The sequence below is a fragment of the Epinephelus moara genome, chromosome 15, assembly GCF_006386435.1.
Source record: "Epinephelus moara isolate mb chromosome 15, YSFRI_EMoa_1.0, whole genome shotgun sequence".
Taxonomy (NCBI): domain Eukaryota; kingdom Metazoa; phylum Chordata; class Actinopteri; order Perciformes; family Serranidae; genus Epinephelus; species Epinephelus moara.
The window spans coordinates 16,489,065-16,506,990 of NC_065520.1; the positions used below are offsets into that span (position 1 = coordinate 16,489,065).

At 42.4% G+C, this 17,926-nt stretch overlaps 1 protein-coding gene across 1 annotated transcript; it reads left to right on the forward strand.

Annotated features, from left to right (window-relative positions):
* Positions 1 to 7,173: 7,173 nt before the first annotated feature.
* Positions 7,174 to 9,981, forward strand: zgc:113142 (uncharacterized protein LOC503524 homolog). Its single transcript, XM_050063510.1, has 4 exons — positions 7,174 to 7,557; positions 8,225 to 8,377; positions 8,458 to 8,591; positions 9,600 to 9,981. Exons 1-4 carry the CDS (start codon positions 7,203 to 7,205, stop codon positions 9,966 to 9,968), a joined length of 1,011 nt encoding a protein of 336 aa, XP_049919467.1. The 5' UTR covers positions 7,174 to 7,202; the 3' UTR covers positions 9,969 to 9,981.
* The last annotated feature ends 7,945 nt before the right edge of the window (positions 9,982 to 17,926 follow it).

Below are 17,926 nucleotides of genomic sequence, written 5' to 3' on the forward strand. Positions count from 1 at the left end.
TTTGTTTGTTTGTTTTTTTAAAGGAAGGTATTTTTGCATTTCCTCAACCGTCTAAGATACAACAGTCTCTGCCTTGCCTTTCCCACCACTGAGTCAGTATGCAGCGCCCAGGTCAGGCCCTCAATAATGTGGACACCAAAGTCCTCTCCACTGAGGACCTGTTGATATTAAAGGAGCACTTCACCTCCCAAATTATCATTTGTATGTCAGTTACTCATCCTGTTATGTTGAATTTGTGAAGAAAGGTTTGTTGTTCTTGCATGCCTCCATGGCTAGCAAAGAATCCAAAAACTTCTTGATGAGTTAAAGTCATAGAGGTCCACATCTAACAACTGCAAAACCAGATTGAAACATCAATTTACAAGCTCTCACTGAACTCATCCAGTATAATCCAAGTCTCATTTATCCAGTTGTATGCTCAGTACTTCCCAAACAGACAGCCCTTTCAGACGGGGACCTGAGCCAAAAGTCCATTCACAAAAACAGTAATTTTACCTGACTTGACAGGAGCTTCTGGTCTAACACTGCCTCAATCAGTTAGGTTGGTTCTGTTATTGTGTGATTTGGGTGTTTAAATTGTTAGTTCGGATTCATGTGAGTCGCAGACAAGCAGCTCCTGTGTTCTGTGAGGTAAAATTACTGGGTTTTTTTTGTTGTTTTCAGTGGAGTCTGGCTTTGAAGAGAGCATTGATTAAGTTTCACTATTGGTTCAGATTCCCCATTAGAAAGGGATGTATGTTTGGGAAGCACTGAGCATATGACTGGATAAATGAAACCTGGATTCCACTGCTTAAGTCAAGTAAGAGTTCGTCAGCAGATGTTTTGATATAGTTTTGAAGTTGTTAAATGTGTATGACTACTTTTTTGCTCACCGTGGAGGCTTAAATGTAACACCAGATGAGTAACTTTCGGTATGGTACCTTTGGAACCACAAGTAACTCTTCAGACATGGTACCTAGACCCTAGCGTTTTTACCGCAAACAGTGCTCTTAAATGAAGGCGGAGTTGATGTCACTCGCTGCGCGCCGACATTCAGAACAAAAACAGGCTGCAGTGAGAGTCTCTCTCCATGGGATATTTAGAAATAGCGGGTTTGTGCATTTAGTCCCTCTAAGGCAAGCTCAGGGGTTTAGTGTTGCCGGAGCCCACAGGAACGATTTTTATTCTCAGACTACAGCTGCTCTGCGAGGCAGCTAAACATCCTTTCGTTTTATGGTTACAGTAATAAAACTCTCCACGGTATGAACAGTGGTTACATGAGCCTCAAAACCAGACACAAATCAGCCCTGAGCAGAGTGACTGTCCTCTACTGACCAATCAGACTGCAGTGTTCACAGCTCCACCTTTTAGTACCAGATCTGTGTGCTAGGTACCCCAACAGAGGGGGGACCAAAAATGGGGAGAGTACAGAACAATCCCATTGGTACCAACCACAACTTTTCACAGTGGAAGCGTACCGAACTGAACTGAACCATACTGCTCAGTGGAAACAAGGCTTAATATACAAATAGACATTTGGGGGTGAAATATTCCTTTAATGGGGCCGTACTTCTTCCCAAAGTTGACTATCACCTCCTTGTTCTTGCTGACATCCAGGAGTGGGTTGTTGTCCTGACACCAGTGGGTCAGGTCGTCTACTTCACAGCTGTGTCGTCAGCAAACTCAATGATGTTGGAGCCTGAAGTGGCTACACAGTCCTGTGTGTACAGGGAGTGCAGCAGGGGTCCTAAAATACAGCCCTGGGGTGCTCCTGTGTTAAGGATGAGGGTGGAGGAGGTGTGTCCGCCCACTCTCACCACCTGTCAGGAAGTCAAGGATCCACATGCATAGGAAAAGAAACTGTAGTGGTTCCAGTGTGCAGGCTAGTGAGGAGCAGATGTAATCCTTAACCAAAGCACTTTATCACTAAGAGTCATTCAGGCAGGTTGGTTTTGTTTTCTTGGGCACAGGGATGATGGTGGGACTTCCACACCATCACAGTGAAAGTCCCACCATAATCACTAAGAAGATTATATTTCTGAAGTATATGGCAGTGGTGATATGATTCTGTTTTTTTGTCCAATATTTTAAGTGCTCTTTTGTACAGTGATTCAATCTGATTGAGTGCAGCTTTAGTAGTGAACGACCAGTTAGTGAATCCATATTCAATGTGAGAAAAGACCATTGCATGCATAAACACCCTGGCTGACACTGTTGTCAAAGATGGCCTAATTAACTTGAAATAGGAAAGATTGAATTTAATTGTTCTCGAGATCTTTTTAATGTGGCTCCTGAAGGTGAGGGTTGAATCCAGGGTGACCCCTAGGTATTTGAACTCACTTACTAGCTCAAGCTCCTCTCCTCCCAGGAAGACACCAGAGTGTGTAAGATCCTTTGGGTTTTTTGGAAAAATACATGCAGACAGTTTTTTTTGTATTTGACAACAAACATGATTTTTCGAGCCATTCGTGGATGTGAGTCATTTCCGTTGTAAGTATGCGGGCAGCCTCTTGAGTAGTTTTTGCTGATGTTAGTATAACTGCGTCGTCTGCGTACATTTGTATATGGGTGTTTTTGCATGCAAGTGGCATATCGTTAATACAAAGTGAAAAGAGTATTGGCCCGAGGATCGAGCCTTGCGGGACCCCCACTGAACATGTGAGATGAGAGGACTTAACCTCCTCAACAGCAACACACTGTTTCCTATTAGTTAAATATAATTTTATCCACATAGTAGCCTGTTCTGAGAAGTTAAAAGAACAGTTTGTTTAACAGCACTGCATAATCAACCGTATCAAACAGCCTTTTCAGATCCAGGAATATTACACCAACACACGCTGACTTACCAAGAAACTGTCTAGTTTTCTCTAGAAATAAATCAATTGCTGACTCTGTCGAGTGGTGTTCCCGGAAGCCAAATTGTGCGAGGTGCAACGGAGTATGGCCAAGGTTCAGATGCTCGGTAAGTTGTGTCAGTACCCATTTCTCAATTATTTTGGAGGTGACTGGCATGATGTTAATAGGCCTATAGTTATTCATGTCTGTCCTGCTTCCAGACTTGAAGATGGGATTGACTATGGCCACCTACCAGGAAGATGGAACAACTGAGTGTCGTATGGATAAGTTAACTAAGAGAGTCATTGTGTGCTTTTAAAAACATGGTGTCAAGACCATGGATGTCCTTGGCCTTGGAATTATTAAGCGAGCTGATAATGTTAGCCACTTCAGCTTCTGTGATCTGCTGTATGGTGAATACCGGCAAAGTTGCCAGCATTGATGTGGGGAATTTTGAGGCCAGGTTGATCCCTGGAGCTCTTTGTCATGTTCCTTGGGCCATTCCTGAATAGATTCTGTGGTGTGGCATGGTGAGTCATCCCACTGCTGTTGCCATGAGGGAGTGTGCTCGGTCTGTAACTGTGTTGGGGCGGTTGGTGCATGTGAAGTAGTATCCACATGTCAGGACCCAAAACTTCCCAGCAGAGCGTTGTATTATAACAAGATGATCATTGTTATTCACTTCACCTGGCAGTGGTTTGAATGCTGTAGCTGATCGGTGTATAATGTTTCAACACAGTATAGCTTACTATAACATTTGTTGGTTGTGTCATTTGAAAATGTTGCAGAACACTTGGTTCATTTCCCTGAATTAGTATTATGTCATTTTTATGTCAGGCCACGGCGCTCTGTCCTCAAATAGTCCTGTGTTCTTAAGTAAATATTTATAATTTAAGCCTTAGAAAATTGATTAAAAGGCATGGTTGTTTGTGTTCAAATTTTTCCAAGAAAGAAAACTGCTCCAGGCGTGCTCACGTAGATAATTTCCAAAACCCTCAACTTTGTGTCACTAAGATAATAATCTATGCCTGTGTTGTTTGTCCTACTCTAGATACAGTTGGTGTATATGGAAACACCCACAAAAAAACACAATATCTTGCCATGTTTTTGTGGCTAAGTGACTGAATGTCAGGCTGCAATGTGACAACATCATGGAAAGGATTTACCTGAAGAAATGGCCTTTTTGTTTAACCAGAAACAGCCCCGGAATTCGCCGTTGCCAAACCCACCAGAGCCCCCTCGCTCTGACATCTCTCCTTTTAATGCATGTATAGGTCCTGTTTGTGCATGTGTGTATGTCGGGCTTGTGTGTATATGACAACAGAGTGAGAAAAAGTGAATTTCCCCTTGGGGACTGATAAAGTTAAAAAACACAGACCACATTATCTTGCTCTGACACAACAAGGGTAGCTGAACTTTCCCTGAAATTTCACAGAAGAAATGGTCAAATACGCACTATTGTATTTACATTAAAATAAGAATTAACATTGCATTAAAGCAACTCTTACCTTTCTCGCATTTCACACAGCACTTAGAAAAAATTTGAACATGATTGGTCAGAGTTTTCTTAGAACCATATGAGAATGGTATAATTATGAGTTTTCATGTCTGGTGGAATTCTTACATTTCAGTGTGCCATCAGCTTATTAATAGCATTTTATCCTAAACAAAGAAAAGAGTAAAATTTCCAGAAAGGTAAGTGTCGCTTTTAACGTGCACTAGGATGGTTTTTACAATTTCACATAGATGGATTAGTGCTCCAAGGTGTGTCAACAACGGTGGTCGTTGAAACTCCTGCTGCAACGGTGGTCGTTGGAGTCGCTGGAGTCACAGGAGGCCATCCCTCTGTTGAGAGATGGTTTTTCTCTCAACAGAGGAGGAGGTCTGCGACACCACCTATCCCCCACCTATAATGCTGTCCTTTCATCCTTGCCCAGGAGATTTAACAGCTTAACCTCTAAAATCAATGGTCGTTCACAAATGGCCTCATGTGACTCCAACGACTCCAACGACCACCGTTGCAGCAGGAGCTGCGTTGTTGACACACATTGGAGCACTAAAGTGCAACACACACCGCCGCCATACGCCACGCGTCAAAACGCCCGCCTCCATTATATTCTATGAACAAACCCACACCGGCGCCGGCCGCCGCGCCGCGCAACTCTGGTTGCTTCAAAATTTTAATAAGACAATTTTGATAAGAAACTCAACCTTGAAATCCAAGTTGTTGTTGCCTCAAAGTTTTTCATCTTCTTCCGTTACTAGCAGTTGGCAACTGTCGGCAACTAGTGTAGGTACAGCCACCTAGCGGGCTGGGGAGGGAATTACACTTTAGTGTCGACGGTGCCGCTGCGCACCGCTGCCAATGTGTGTTGGGGGGCGGCACTTGACGGCCACAGCGCCGCGCCGGCGGCAGTGTGTGTTGCACTTGACGCACCAATGACATCATTAGGCCCGTTTCCTCCGTAGGAACTTCGGGGTAATTTTACGGGGCCGGGCCCGTTGGTGCGTGTCTCCACCGCAGGAACCACCCCCGAAGGACAGAGTTCCGGAACTTTTACTGGGGCTAAACAAGTCCCTGCCTCGGAGTAGGTACTCAGAACGGCCCCGAGAGACTCCTGGCTGGGACTTGGGGATTACTTGGTGCTGATTGGATATACTCAAGGAGGGATGTGACGTTTTGTAATTACTATGGTTATCGTAGATTAGCTGGGCTAACCGTTAGCTGTCAGCCGTTAGCGGTGTCTGTATTAACTCATTAACTCAATATACGGTCCGTGAATAAAATATTTTTCCAGCGGATATCTTAGTTACAACATGATTGAGCTAGCAAAGCAGTTTTGTGTTGCTATGTGTGGTATTTATTCAGTTTTGGGAAATCACGATGTCTAGAAAGCATCAGCTGACAGGGACAGCTAACAGCAGCAGCAAAGCTAACATCAGGACGTCATCTGTTAAAAGCCTCCCGTTGTCGGATACGACATGAAACTACTCCAGTTAGCTCAACCATGTTCTAACTAAGACATCCGGACCGTTTATTGAGTTATTGAGTTAATACAGACACCGCTAACAGCTAACAGCTAACAGCTAACAGCTAACTACGTCCCTACGTCATCCCGGTCAAAATGGTCGCACAACAATTACTTCACATCCAGAGCCCAGTAACTTTACAGGAACCTTCCTCCTACTCCGCTCTCTCAGTGGAGACACGGCGGTTGAGAGGGCCAAGCGAGAGGACGTTCCTGTAGTAGTTCCTGCTTCCCAAATAGTACCAGGAACTTCTTCAGTGGAAACGGGCCTATAGGCCTTGTGAAGACCTCCCCAGAGGAAACGGGCCTATAGGCCTTGTGAAGACCTCCCCAGAGGTTAAATACCTGGGTTTCCACACCAGTTTGTCAGACTAGTTCCAGCCTAGTCAGACAAGCATGAACTGATGAATCCTCTTGGATAAGAGGTGAAATGTCTTCTAAGACAAAACTATGTCCATTTGCGTTCGATTCAATTGCCTTGAGATAGCGCTGAGCAGGTTTTTTTCAAGCAGCAAAGCGAGATGGTCGTTGAATAAATGCGACAAAATGGTCACTTCCAGGAAGGCTTAGCTTCCCTGGGACCTAATGGAGCGGTAGGCGGGAGAGGATGCTTGTTGTCTGCATGATGATTGGAGGAATTGTCTAAACGGCTGAACCCCTTTGTGACTGACAGCGCTTTTGAAATACACACCGGCATCGTCGCATTTCGAGCTCAGTCCCATGCGGGTATTTCCCAGTGGAGTCTTCTGACAGAGTGAGCGATATAGCTCATTTTTACCGTTAAACCCAACTGAAAATCTTTGAGGTGTGTGTTGCTGTGGTTCTGTGGCATGAGTGTGGCTGAAAAACGGCTTCAATTAAATGTTCCTTTTATAAGTTACTGCCTCGCAACAATATGACAAATTGTATGATGTAAACTTAAAGTGAGCTTCCCCTGTTTGAAAGACCAGCAGCAGCCACTGCTTGGCATTGTTGTGAATCCTTGATTTGCAATCAGAGCAGCTCAGACTGTTGTGGCATGGATTTGAATGTCTTAGATTTGTCACTCTGCTTCAGCACAGTATAACAAATATGTTTGGCTCTTTTTAAGTGGCAGGGGTGAACATGAATCATCCTCAGGGTGTGTTGTTCTGGTTTCATAATGATGTAGACAGTTGGGAAACAATTATGAACCGGAAATGTAAGAGCATCCAGGACAACAGTGGTGTCTTTTAAGTCACATGAAGACCTGAACAAATTGTCTATCTGGAGAAATAAAAACAGCCCTTGCAGTGAACTGTCACTGTGTTATGAATAGGGATCAAGGCAGTGCTATCAGACGCTCCTCAGACACTGTGGTTCACAGACGCTCCAACCAGCATGAACACGATTTTCATCATCGGCCAAATCATCGGCATCGTCCCCATGTCCGTCCTGCTCCTCTTCTTCCTTGCCAAGCTGGTTTCCCGCCACCGCAGCAGCCATGTACAGGACGGTTACGGCTACGCTGTGCTGATAACTGGCTGCGACAGTGGCTTCGGATATCAGCTGGCTCGTTCTTTGGACCACAAAGGGTTTGTGGTCTTTGCCGGGTGTTTGTCTCCAGAAGGAGCTGGTGCCCAGAGTCTGGCCAGACAGAGCTCCAGTAATCTGAAAATCCTCAAGCTGGATGTCACCAGAGATGAAGATGTGCAGCAGGCGAAGAGGACGGTCCAGGAGAACCTGCCAGAGAAGGGTGAGAGTTTAGCACGCTGTAAAAAATGACCTAGTTTCTCTTGTGTGCAGCTTTAATGGGAACTGAAGCTACAGTATGTATTGCAAAATAATTTCTGATAATATGTTAAAGTTATGTTTATCTGAATTTCATAAATTTGACAAGTATTTGATCATTTTTTTACTTTACAGTTTCAAAATTTGACCTAAAGCCCTTCTTTTCCTTGTAGTTGCAATTATGAGACATTAAGTCATAGTGCTGATAAGTAATGAGAAACTTCATACTTTTGATTCACCATCAGTATTTTGATTATTTCCAAGCTCATCAACCTTAGGCTAACTCAAAATTTAGACTTACTTGCATGAGTTACCATTAGTATATTTATTCCTTATTTTGAGATACGAAGGCAATAAGAAAATATCCTTACTTAGTATTTCAAAAACTTAAGAAGCTTAAACTTGTCTTCATAAGTATCACATCATCTTGACTGTAAATCCCAGTTTGGTTTCTTGCTTGATCTCTGAAGAGTTTAGCGTCATGCAATTGCCTCTGAAGGGGTCTTAGAACAAGATGATAACATCAGATGCATACTCAACGGTTCCAGTGTGGTTGCACAAATATAATTGTTTAAATAAATACTCAACTCTTTAAATCGTCTCTTGGAGAATAACTTTTTTTATGTTGTCAGGGTTGTGGGCAGTTGTGAACAACGCTGGCATCACCGACTGGGCCGAGATCGAATGGAGCACTATCGAAGATTACCACGCCATGCTCGACATCAACCTGTTCGGCGCCATCAGGACCTCTTTTGCATTTCTACCTTTAGTTCGTGCCACCAAAGGTTAGCTCAAAACACTTCACTGTAGCCTCACATTCTCATTGTCGTGCTGTGAGATGTTAAAACGTTTCTATGTGTTTCAGGCCGGATGGTTTACATGTCGAGCATCTTTGCCTTCTTCAACTGCCTGAACATGGGAGCTTACAGCGTGTCAAAGAGAGGCCTGGAGGCGTTCGCAGACTGCCTACGGGTTGAAATGGCCAGTTTTGGTGTGAAGGTACAGTAATGTTGCCAAACCACACACAAATCCTGTGACACATTTTGAAGCATTGAGGGGTAACATTGTGGGGAGTCTGTGGTGGAGAAGATATGTTGCCTGTGGGAAGTTTGCAGGCTCATTTTCACTCTGTAAAAAGAAACCATTGATGAAGTGAAATAGCTTTTGAATTATTCACTGTACAATGCGTGTCTTTGTTAGTCTGTCAACTGTTGATTTTACTTAATCTGTTTTTGACCAAATTATTAGTATTAATTTGACATGTATTTGTTTTTTGTTGGGAGCTCAATGAGAATATTGATACCACTCTATGAAGCAGCCAGTTAGCTTAGCTTAGCATAAAGACAGGAACAGTCAAACGCGAGCCTGGATCTGTCCAGAGGTGGAAAACTTGTTTATCTGGGCTAGAAATTTCCAATACATTCTCACTCCGACCTCGTCACATATCGACGTTTGGTCACGGACTTTCCACGTCAAGATACAACATGCAAAGTACCCTGAGTGCGTGACGTCGCTTAGCGCCATTAATCAACAACGGCAACCGGCCACGTATCAGGCCGACATTTAAGGACAGCTTTTTCATCAGTGTCTGACGCCGCCCAAAAACAAACCCAAAGTTGCTTAAAATCATAGCCATAAATTTCAGGGGGGGAAGCAGGGGACACGTCACTGCCCAAGCGCCAGATTTCGACGACTTCAGAGTCAGACCAGGTTGTCATCTCTGCCCAGTTCAGTTCGTGTTCAGTGTTCGTGTTCAGTGGCGTAAGGTGGTTGCGATGGGCCCCATGACAGGCCCTAGTGCACATATGGTCTCGTCACATGTTTAGAGACTTGACACTGGATAACATTAACATCCATATTACCCAGCAATCATCACTGCATCGTAGGGATCCTTTCCATAATGATGTCAGACACTTATAATCACAATCTGAGCCTGTCAGTGGCACACTTTTAGTGGACGTACATTGACAGTGATAAAACCCATTTTTATTGTTTTTCCACTTTAAGGTCAGCATCATCCAGCCGGGTAATTTTGGCCAAGCCACCAACATCCTGAGGATGAAATCAGGTTTGGATATTTGGAAGAAGTTGGACGACGAAAAAAAGCAAATCTTCAACCGCCAATACATCGATCTGGCCAGCGAGTACTTCATGTCCACATGCAGGACGGGGTTCAAGAACCCCGACATGGTCATTGATGCCTTGCTGCACGCCATCACATCCAGTCAGCCCAAGCACAGATACGTGTTGGCCTCTGCAATGGATTCGTTTTTCTTCCAGCTCTTCCCTTTTCTCCCCAGCGTCCTCACCGACGCTGTGTTTTCTTTCAGCTCCATGTACACTAAAAGAAAAGAAATGCTTTACGCTAAACCGTAAAAGACAGGAGCAAAGGAATGGAAGAATCTGCATGAATATAATATTAACATTATAGTAATCTTTATTTGTAGAGTACTGTTCAAAACATAGTTACAATGTGCTTTACAGGACAACATAACATACACCGTATACTGTAATAACGCCTACCTGAAAAAGCAGATATATGTGATGATTCCATTTTGAATAAATACACTTTGTGTCTGTTGGAAGTCTGGTGTGTTTATTTCCTGTCATTTACTCACTTTTTTCAATTTATTTTATTGGTCTTACTGTACATATCCTCTGAGCTGCAGATTTTTATGTAAACACGTGTTTGAGAGACAGTGCCCTCATAAACTGCTGTGGGTGTGTTTCTCAATATCATCTCTTTTAAACAACAGTATGGGGTGTTCCCCAAGGTTCAATCCTTGGCCCACTGCTTTTCAGTCTACTTATAATTGACCTACCTGCAAGCTGCCCAGATGCTGTTTGGCAGCTTTACGCAGATGACACGGTCATATATGCACCGGCTAAGTCACCTCATAAAGCTGCAGAGATCTTAAATGCACACTTAGGTGACATACATCAATGGTTACGACATCGTCACCTTGTATTAAATTTGAAAAAAAAAAAACTGTTTCAATGAGTTTCCCTATTAGAAAAAGGGACTCACTTGAAATTGTAATATCAAGATACAGAATGAAAGACTAGAGGAGGCCAGAACAGTTTGATAGACATGTGAAGAAGATCTCCAAAACCATAAAGACGAAAAAAGCTATAAGCAAGCTGTGAATGTGTAGTCCTGGTTTTAGTTGTGGTCTGAAAGATAAAACCAACAGCAATCACTTGCACACACTGTCATTGCACACACATTAGGAATACCAAACACAGAAATCTGACATGGCCTTAAAAAGAAAGAGACCACTGTTGCACTGAACAACAGGAAGTAGATTTGGCAAATATGCGGATGAGCCAGACATGTTCTGGATATCAAGTTTTATGGACAGATAAAACCAAAGCACACTAGCTCATCCATTAAGCATGGTGGAGGTCACATAATGACTTGCAGGGCTGCTACTGGAACTGACTGATGATGGCTGGCAGCAGCAGAACAAATTCAGAAGTCTGCCAAAACTTGTTGCCTGCCCATGTACAAAGGAATACCTCAAAACTCATAGCAAGGCACTTCACCTTACAGCAAGTCAACAACCCAAAGCATACTGCCAGCAAAGCCAGAGAATTCATCAGGGGGAAGAAGTGGAAGGTTTTAGACTTATTAATAATGTATTTCACTCACTGAAGAAGAGAACAAAGGGGAACAGCCCCCAAAATAAAACCGCACATAAAAAAAACAATGCAGTTATTGCATGCTATAGGGATATGCAACGAATTGTTGAGTATGACTTATCTTTCCCACAAACTTTTCCTCACCTAAATATATACTTTTAAAACCCGTTCTCATTGCGAAGTTGTCAGATACTGCCAAAATACTCTGAACACAGAGAAATCAGGTTAATCATATTCCCTGTATACATCCTTGGACCAGTTGCACAAAATACCTCCAGTTTTCTCCTTAAGTATGACACTTAAGGCTTAATTTCTGCTGAAGGACTTACACAGTTGCACAGAACCCCTTAAAATGTTTCCGCAATTAAGGAAAAATGTTAACTCATTTACTGTGCCTAAAGAGATTTTACAGCGGTTAAAGTTTCCATGGGGACTGTTTGCTTGCTTGGACTCACACTTGTGATGCCTGTTATCGTCTCACGATCAGTCGAGTCAGTCGGATGAAGTCCAGCGGCAGGTAGAAAACCACAGTTCGCAGGATATCAGTAACGCTGCCACTGAGGAGGAGGAGGAGGGGGTGGTAAGAGAGGATGCAGGTGACAATGAGGCCAGTGTGCCAGTCAGAGAGAGAACCATGGAGCAAAAGGTTAGAGTTAGATGGCCTAGGGCAAATGACAGTAAAGAATGGGAGATAGTTAATAGAGATTTGTCAGTAATCTTAAGTAGGCTTAGAGGAAATGCAATAGAAAGGTTAGAAAAGATGGGAGATATAATTTACTCATATGGTGTAGAGAGGTTTGGGTTGCATGAGAGAAAGAGGAGTGAGAGGGTACAGTCAGGTAAATCTAGGCGGCAAAGAGAAATAGAGGAGCTAGTCAAGGAAAGGAGACAGTTAAGAAAGGTGTGGAGAAAGGCTACAGAAGAAGAAAGGGAGGGAATTAAGGTGTTGCAAGAGGAGTTGAGAAGCAGGCTAGCAGTTCTTAGAAGGGCAGAGCATCTCAGGAAAAAGAGGAGGAAGAAGGAACATGTAAGGACAGGTTTTTTCAGGGACCCTTTTAAGTTTGTTAAAGGATTGTTCAGCCAGGAAAAGGGAGGGCAGCTCAAAGCAGAAAGGCTAGAGGTTGAAGAATATTTGAGAAATACATATTCAGATTTAGAGAAGAATAGGATAGTAGGTTTCCCACCCGATATCCCTCCATTAGAAGGGATAGAGCATGAGATGGATGTCAGACCACCTAGGTGGAAGGAAGTTCAGGAGGTGGTCAGGCGTGCAAAGGCTTCTTCGGCCCCAGGGCCTAATGGAGTCCCCTACCGGGTTTATAAAAGTGCGCCTGATACCCTTAAATTTTTATGGAAACAGCTAAGAATAGTTTGGGAGAAGCAAATTATACCAAGAGCATGGCGTAGGGCAGGGGGTGTCCTCATTCCTAAGGAGAAGGAGTCTGTGGACCTTAGCCAGTTCCGGATGATTCTCTCTTGAATGTAGAAGGGAAGATTTTCTTTAGTGTAGTTGCGCAGAGATTAGCTAGCTACTTAGAAAGGTAAGAGGAGGAAAAGATTGTACTTCTGGGCGTATACAATCATAGAAAGCATATCTTCTACCTCGCTTTGGTTGCTAAGGTCTTTTGTGCAAAGGTCTAGGGACAGGTAGTTTTCAGCCCTCTAAACCAACTCAGAGTGGTGACTTAGCATCTTTTGCGCATATGTGACAACTCCAAGAGAACTTAGACCACTTCAGGGGGTGGTCTGAGTTCGGTTCGCTTCAAGTCTGCGGTCCAGTTAACTCAACCTATGCCTCTCTTTGCCATTGTATTTAGCCCTCTAGATCACTAAAATTGCACCGGGACGCTTGAAAAAACAGACGAAACCACGTCGGCCTGTAACACTTGCATTGGATGCGGGACTAGGAGTAGTTTGGTCCGCAAAAGATACTGCACGTCTCCAGATGTGGAATGTCGAAAACATCAAACAGCAACAGTCAACAGCATACAGAAACACAAAGGTCAATATATATTATATATATAGGCTATAGTGTGAACAGAAAGAGGACTAAGGCCCCATCAGAGTTAAAGTTGGCCAGAAAGAGAACTGAGTCCTCTTTGAAATGAACTGAATTCCCTATGAGACAGTAAATTACATCGTATCCTATCGCATTGTATCGCATCGTATCCTATCGCATCGTATCGTATCATACCATATTATATCATATCGTATCGTATCATAGCATATTATATCATATCATATCGCATCACATCGCACCGTATCGTATCGCACCATATCGTATCGTATCGCACCGTATCGTATCACACAGTATCATATCATATCTTATCGTATCGCATCGCATCATATCGCATCGCATCGCATTGCATCGTATCATATCGTATCGTAACTGAGTCCTTTTTCTGTTGGTCCACTTTTTGGTCCACTTTAAGAGGACTGAGTTCAGTTTTTTCAAGAAGGACTACATGTGAAAACACCCCACTCCAGCTAGCATATCTGGGTTTGTCATGAATGGAATATGATGTTTACATGCTCAAACACATAAATGGGACACTCCAAAAACCCGATCATGAACAGGTTATTCATGTCTATGTAAACGCACTCAGTGTTGAGCCAAACATGATGTTTTTTTAAACCTAATCACATGCTTTTGTTGCATAAAGAAATAAACAAAACAATAGGAGTTGTTTTATCGACATAACTTTATTTTGAAAAAGACTGTATGCATCTAATGAGCAGAAACTGTACATTTCCTGTGAAAACGGAAATATTTCGACATGTACAAGAGCTGATAGGCCACAAAAAAGAAAGAGCCAGAAATGTCCTTACATGCTGTAGGTTTCAAACCTGAATGAACTGTGAGTGATAGTCAGAGGGTCTCCATATTGAAGTTGTGGGACTCTAAAAATGGTGAATAGTTGCATAGAGGCTTGGTTGCTATTTGTCTTTACAAAAATGCACCAACTGCCCTCCAGTTTGTTGCAGACGTGACAAAATGTTGCTGTCCTTTCAGTTTATGAAACTGGATGTGCACAAACCTTCAAAGGGCTGCCACCATCCTTCATCCCATGAAAAAAGGATTTGGCTTACTGGGAAACTTGTCTCATTCTGGGAAAATAGTCATGGAGAAGCAAGAATCTGGGATGGTTTGGGTTAGGTTGGAAAAACAGTTAACCTTTTAATTAAAGCTATGTAACTTTCAAAAACAGGATTTTTTTTACTGTAGATCAAAAGCATGAATACAAAGACAGCCTGTTTGAACTTTTTGGTGGCTCTGATGACCTAATGTAGCAACTTTAAATAGCTATTGCTTTAATAACTATCAGTATTTAATAAAGACACAATTATAGAGATTCTGATATTGATTTATAGCAAATCCAAATCAGCTTTATCGGCCATATAAGTTATCACATAATGCTGCACAAAAATAGACACACCCATAATGGAGCATTTAAACTTAATGACTCTCTAAACACTGCTGGACATCTCCCAAACCCTCATTAAAAATATCCACTTTTGTTGCTACAAACATGACCATGGAAATGTCCTGACCTCTGACCTAAAAAATACTCACTTTTGACTCTACAAACACGGCTGGATATGTCCTGTTTTTTTGTGTTTTGTTTAAAAAAAAGAAAAAGAAAACATAGCTTGAAATGACCCAACCCCCCATTAGAAAATACCCATTTTTGTCGCTACAAATGCGGCCTGCTATGTCCCAAATTCTTGTTTAAAAAAAACACTTTTGCCACCACAAACAAAAGTTGAAATATCCTTACCTCTCATTTAAAAAAGCCCGGTTTTGTTGCTACAAACACTGCTGGAAAGTCCTGAATTATCATTCAAAAACATTGGCTTTTGTTGCCACAAACACACCTGGACATGTCCCAAACGCTCGTAAAAACAAAATACCCACTTTTGACTCTACAAACACGGTTGAACATGTCTTGAATTCTTGTTAGAAAAAAGAGATACTTATGTCGCCACAAACATAGCTTGAAATGTCCCGACCTCTTCTTAAAAAAAGAATTTTTTTGCTACCAACACAGCTGAAAATGTCCCAAACTCTTAACTTAAAAATACCCACTTTTGTCGCTACATACACGACAAGACATGTCCCAACCTCTCGTTAAAAAATACTCTCTTTTGTCACTACAATTACGGCTGGAAAGTCCTGAATTATCATTCAAAAATATTGGCTTTCATTGCCACAAACACACCTGGACATGTCCCAAACGCTCGTAAAAAAAAAATACCCACTTTTAACTCTACAAACACGGTTGAACATGTCTTGAATACTTGTTTGCCACAAACATAGCTTGAAATGTCCCGACCTCTCATTAAAAAAAAAGCCTGGTTTTGTTGCTACAAACACAGCCGGACATGTCCCGACCTCTTGTTCAAAAAAATACCAGCTTTTGTCGCGACAATTTTGTCTGGAAGTGTCTCAAACTCGTTTAAAAATACATCTTTTGTCACGACAAACCCACCTGGACATGTCCCAAACACAAAAAATACCCACTTTTGTTGCGTCAAACATGGCTAGGAGTGCTCTGACCTCCCAGCCTCCCCTTGTTCCAGTCAAAACTGGACATGTCCCGAGTTCTTGTTAAAAAAATACCCACTTTTTAAAGATATTTTTAGGGCATTTTTTGCCTTTAATTGATAGGATAGTGAAGTGTGAAAGGGGGAGAGAGCGAGGGAGAGGGAGAGGGAGAGGGAGAGACATGCAGCAAAGGGGGGGGGGGCAATCCTGGGTACGTCTTTTGATGCTCAGCATGTGATAACATTGGTTCAAACTATACACAGTGCCTGCAGTCACAAAGAACAACGTGCATTTGTGGTCACGAGTATCTTGATGAATTACGACAAATGTCACTGAGATAATGAGCAAACATTACATGCTGGTGACAAGAGAAGCATTCAGCAACCAAAATACTGGTTACAGTATGCATGGTGCACTTTTGATTTCCTTCACTTCTTTTTTAAATTTTGGGTTTTTTCTCAGAAAGAAATTGCACTTTGGACATGGTCACCATATAAACTTTGGAGTACCACACAGGATGAGTCAGATGACGAGCAGTAAAAAAAGAAACTGACTCTGTGTTCTGGTTTTATTTTATCGCTTCCTCTTCCACTGAAACCCTTTATAGTTCTGTTTATTGGACCATCACAAAAATATTGTTTTCCTCCCTTAATAATCCTTACAAAAAGTGATATTGAAAACAGCATGTCCATGTGTGTGTGTGTGTGTGTGTTTGTGTGTTTGTATCACATCCTGTCTTCATAGAGGTTTCTTGTTTTTGCTGGATGTGAACGAACCTTCAACAAGGCACTGACTTATGTTACTTATCTTATCATCTATAAACCACACTTTAGATAGATCCTCGTCCTGTTCTCCGGATATAACGCCTATTAGTAATGCAAGATATTGGATAATCTTATGACTCACATTTGTGTGTCATGTATCAAATGTTTAATGATCCCTCTTTTATGACATTACTTTGTCCACTTTGGGTCCTTAAACATCATAAAATCCCACTTAAATTCACTTTTGGTTCACTTCTCACTAAAAACTTGATAGATGTTGAACGAATTAATATTACAAAGTTGGCGTAACTTTTTATGATTGAATTAGTTTGACTGCTAGCATATTTTGCGTTGACTTGCGTCATAGGTGCGTGAAATTGCTGAATTGATGAATGAACTTCAGCTGGTACATGCTCGACGTCATATGTCCCCAGAAGTTCTCAATGCGTATTTCGCATCACGTCCGTCACGTCCATTGACGCTAGCTAGCCAGTGTATCCTCATATGACAATTTGTATGATGGCCTACAAATTTGTGTTTTGTGCTCTACGTGTGACATTGCATACTTAACGTAAAGTTACCTACTTAAAGCTAAGTTGCTAGGTAAGTACAGTTACTGTGGTTAGATTTAAGAAAAGAAACATGGTGCAGACGTACCTTAAAAGAGCCAATTCTCATTCCAAAGTCGTTAAATACCGCCACTTTGTCAGTGACTTTGGTGTCAGATGCTAACGCCAAACGTATGATTCACAGACAGGCGGTGTCAGTTATAACAAAGCTGGATGGCACCTGTTGCCGTGGTATGATACGCCGCTGGTTGGAGTTAGTTTGAAGCCCTTCTGGTAACGACATAATAAAAGGAGCAGGAAAGTCCCCATAGGGCGGCTGGAAGGGGAAGTGGATAGGTCCAACGAGTGTGGGACTTTCATCCAGGAGGCGGGTGTTCGCTTCCAACAATGATGTTTTTTTCTAAACCTAACCACGTGGTTGTGCTGCACAGCATAAACATGCCATCGCGGAATGTCAACAACAAAAGCAGGAGGATACCTAGCATGTACAGTAATATGTAGACCTAAACGGCACTGACCAAGCGGTGATATGTGACGAGTCACGATGAGCACGGGTTGCTTAAAATGACTCACACGGTTCTGAACACCGGTAAACACCACGTCTCCTGGGGAAAGTCCTATGTTTTGTGACCCATTGACCATCCCAACCTTCCTTCCTTATTCCGTCTTGGTCTCATGACTGCAACCTTCCCAAAACACAGGCTATACACAAATTAATGGTTCATGATTACATGGGATATATATATACGAGACTGGGTGCACTTCTTTTCACAGGATAACTCACAAAGAGTGCATGAAAACAGCCTGTGCTAG

Bases quoted from the DNA above. Each gene is read 5' to 3' on its own strand.
- zgc:113142 (XM_050063510.1), top strand. From the start codon at position 7,203: ATGAACACGATTTTCATCATCGGCCAAATCATCGGCATCGTCCCCATG. The intron at 8,378-8,457 runs GTTAGCTCAAAA...TATGTGTTTCAG, and splicing joins TTTAGTTCGTGCCACCAAAG to GCCGGATGGTTTACATGTCG. The intron at 8,592-9,599 runs GTACAGTAATGT...TTCCACTTTAAG, and splicing joins TGGCCAGTTTTGGTGTGAAG to GTCAGCATCATCCAGCCGGG.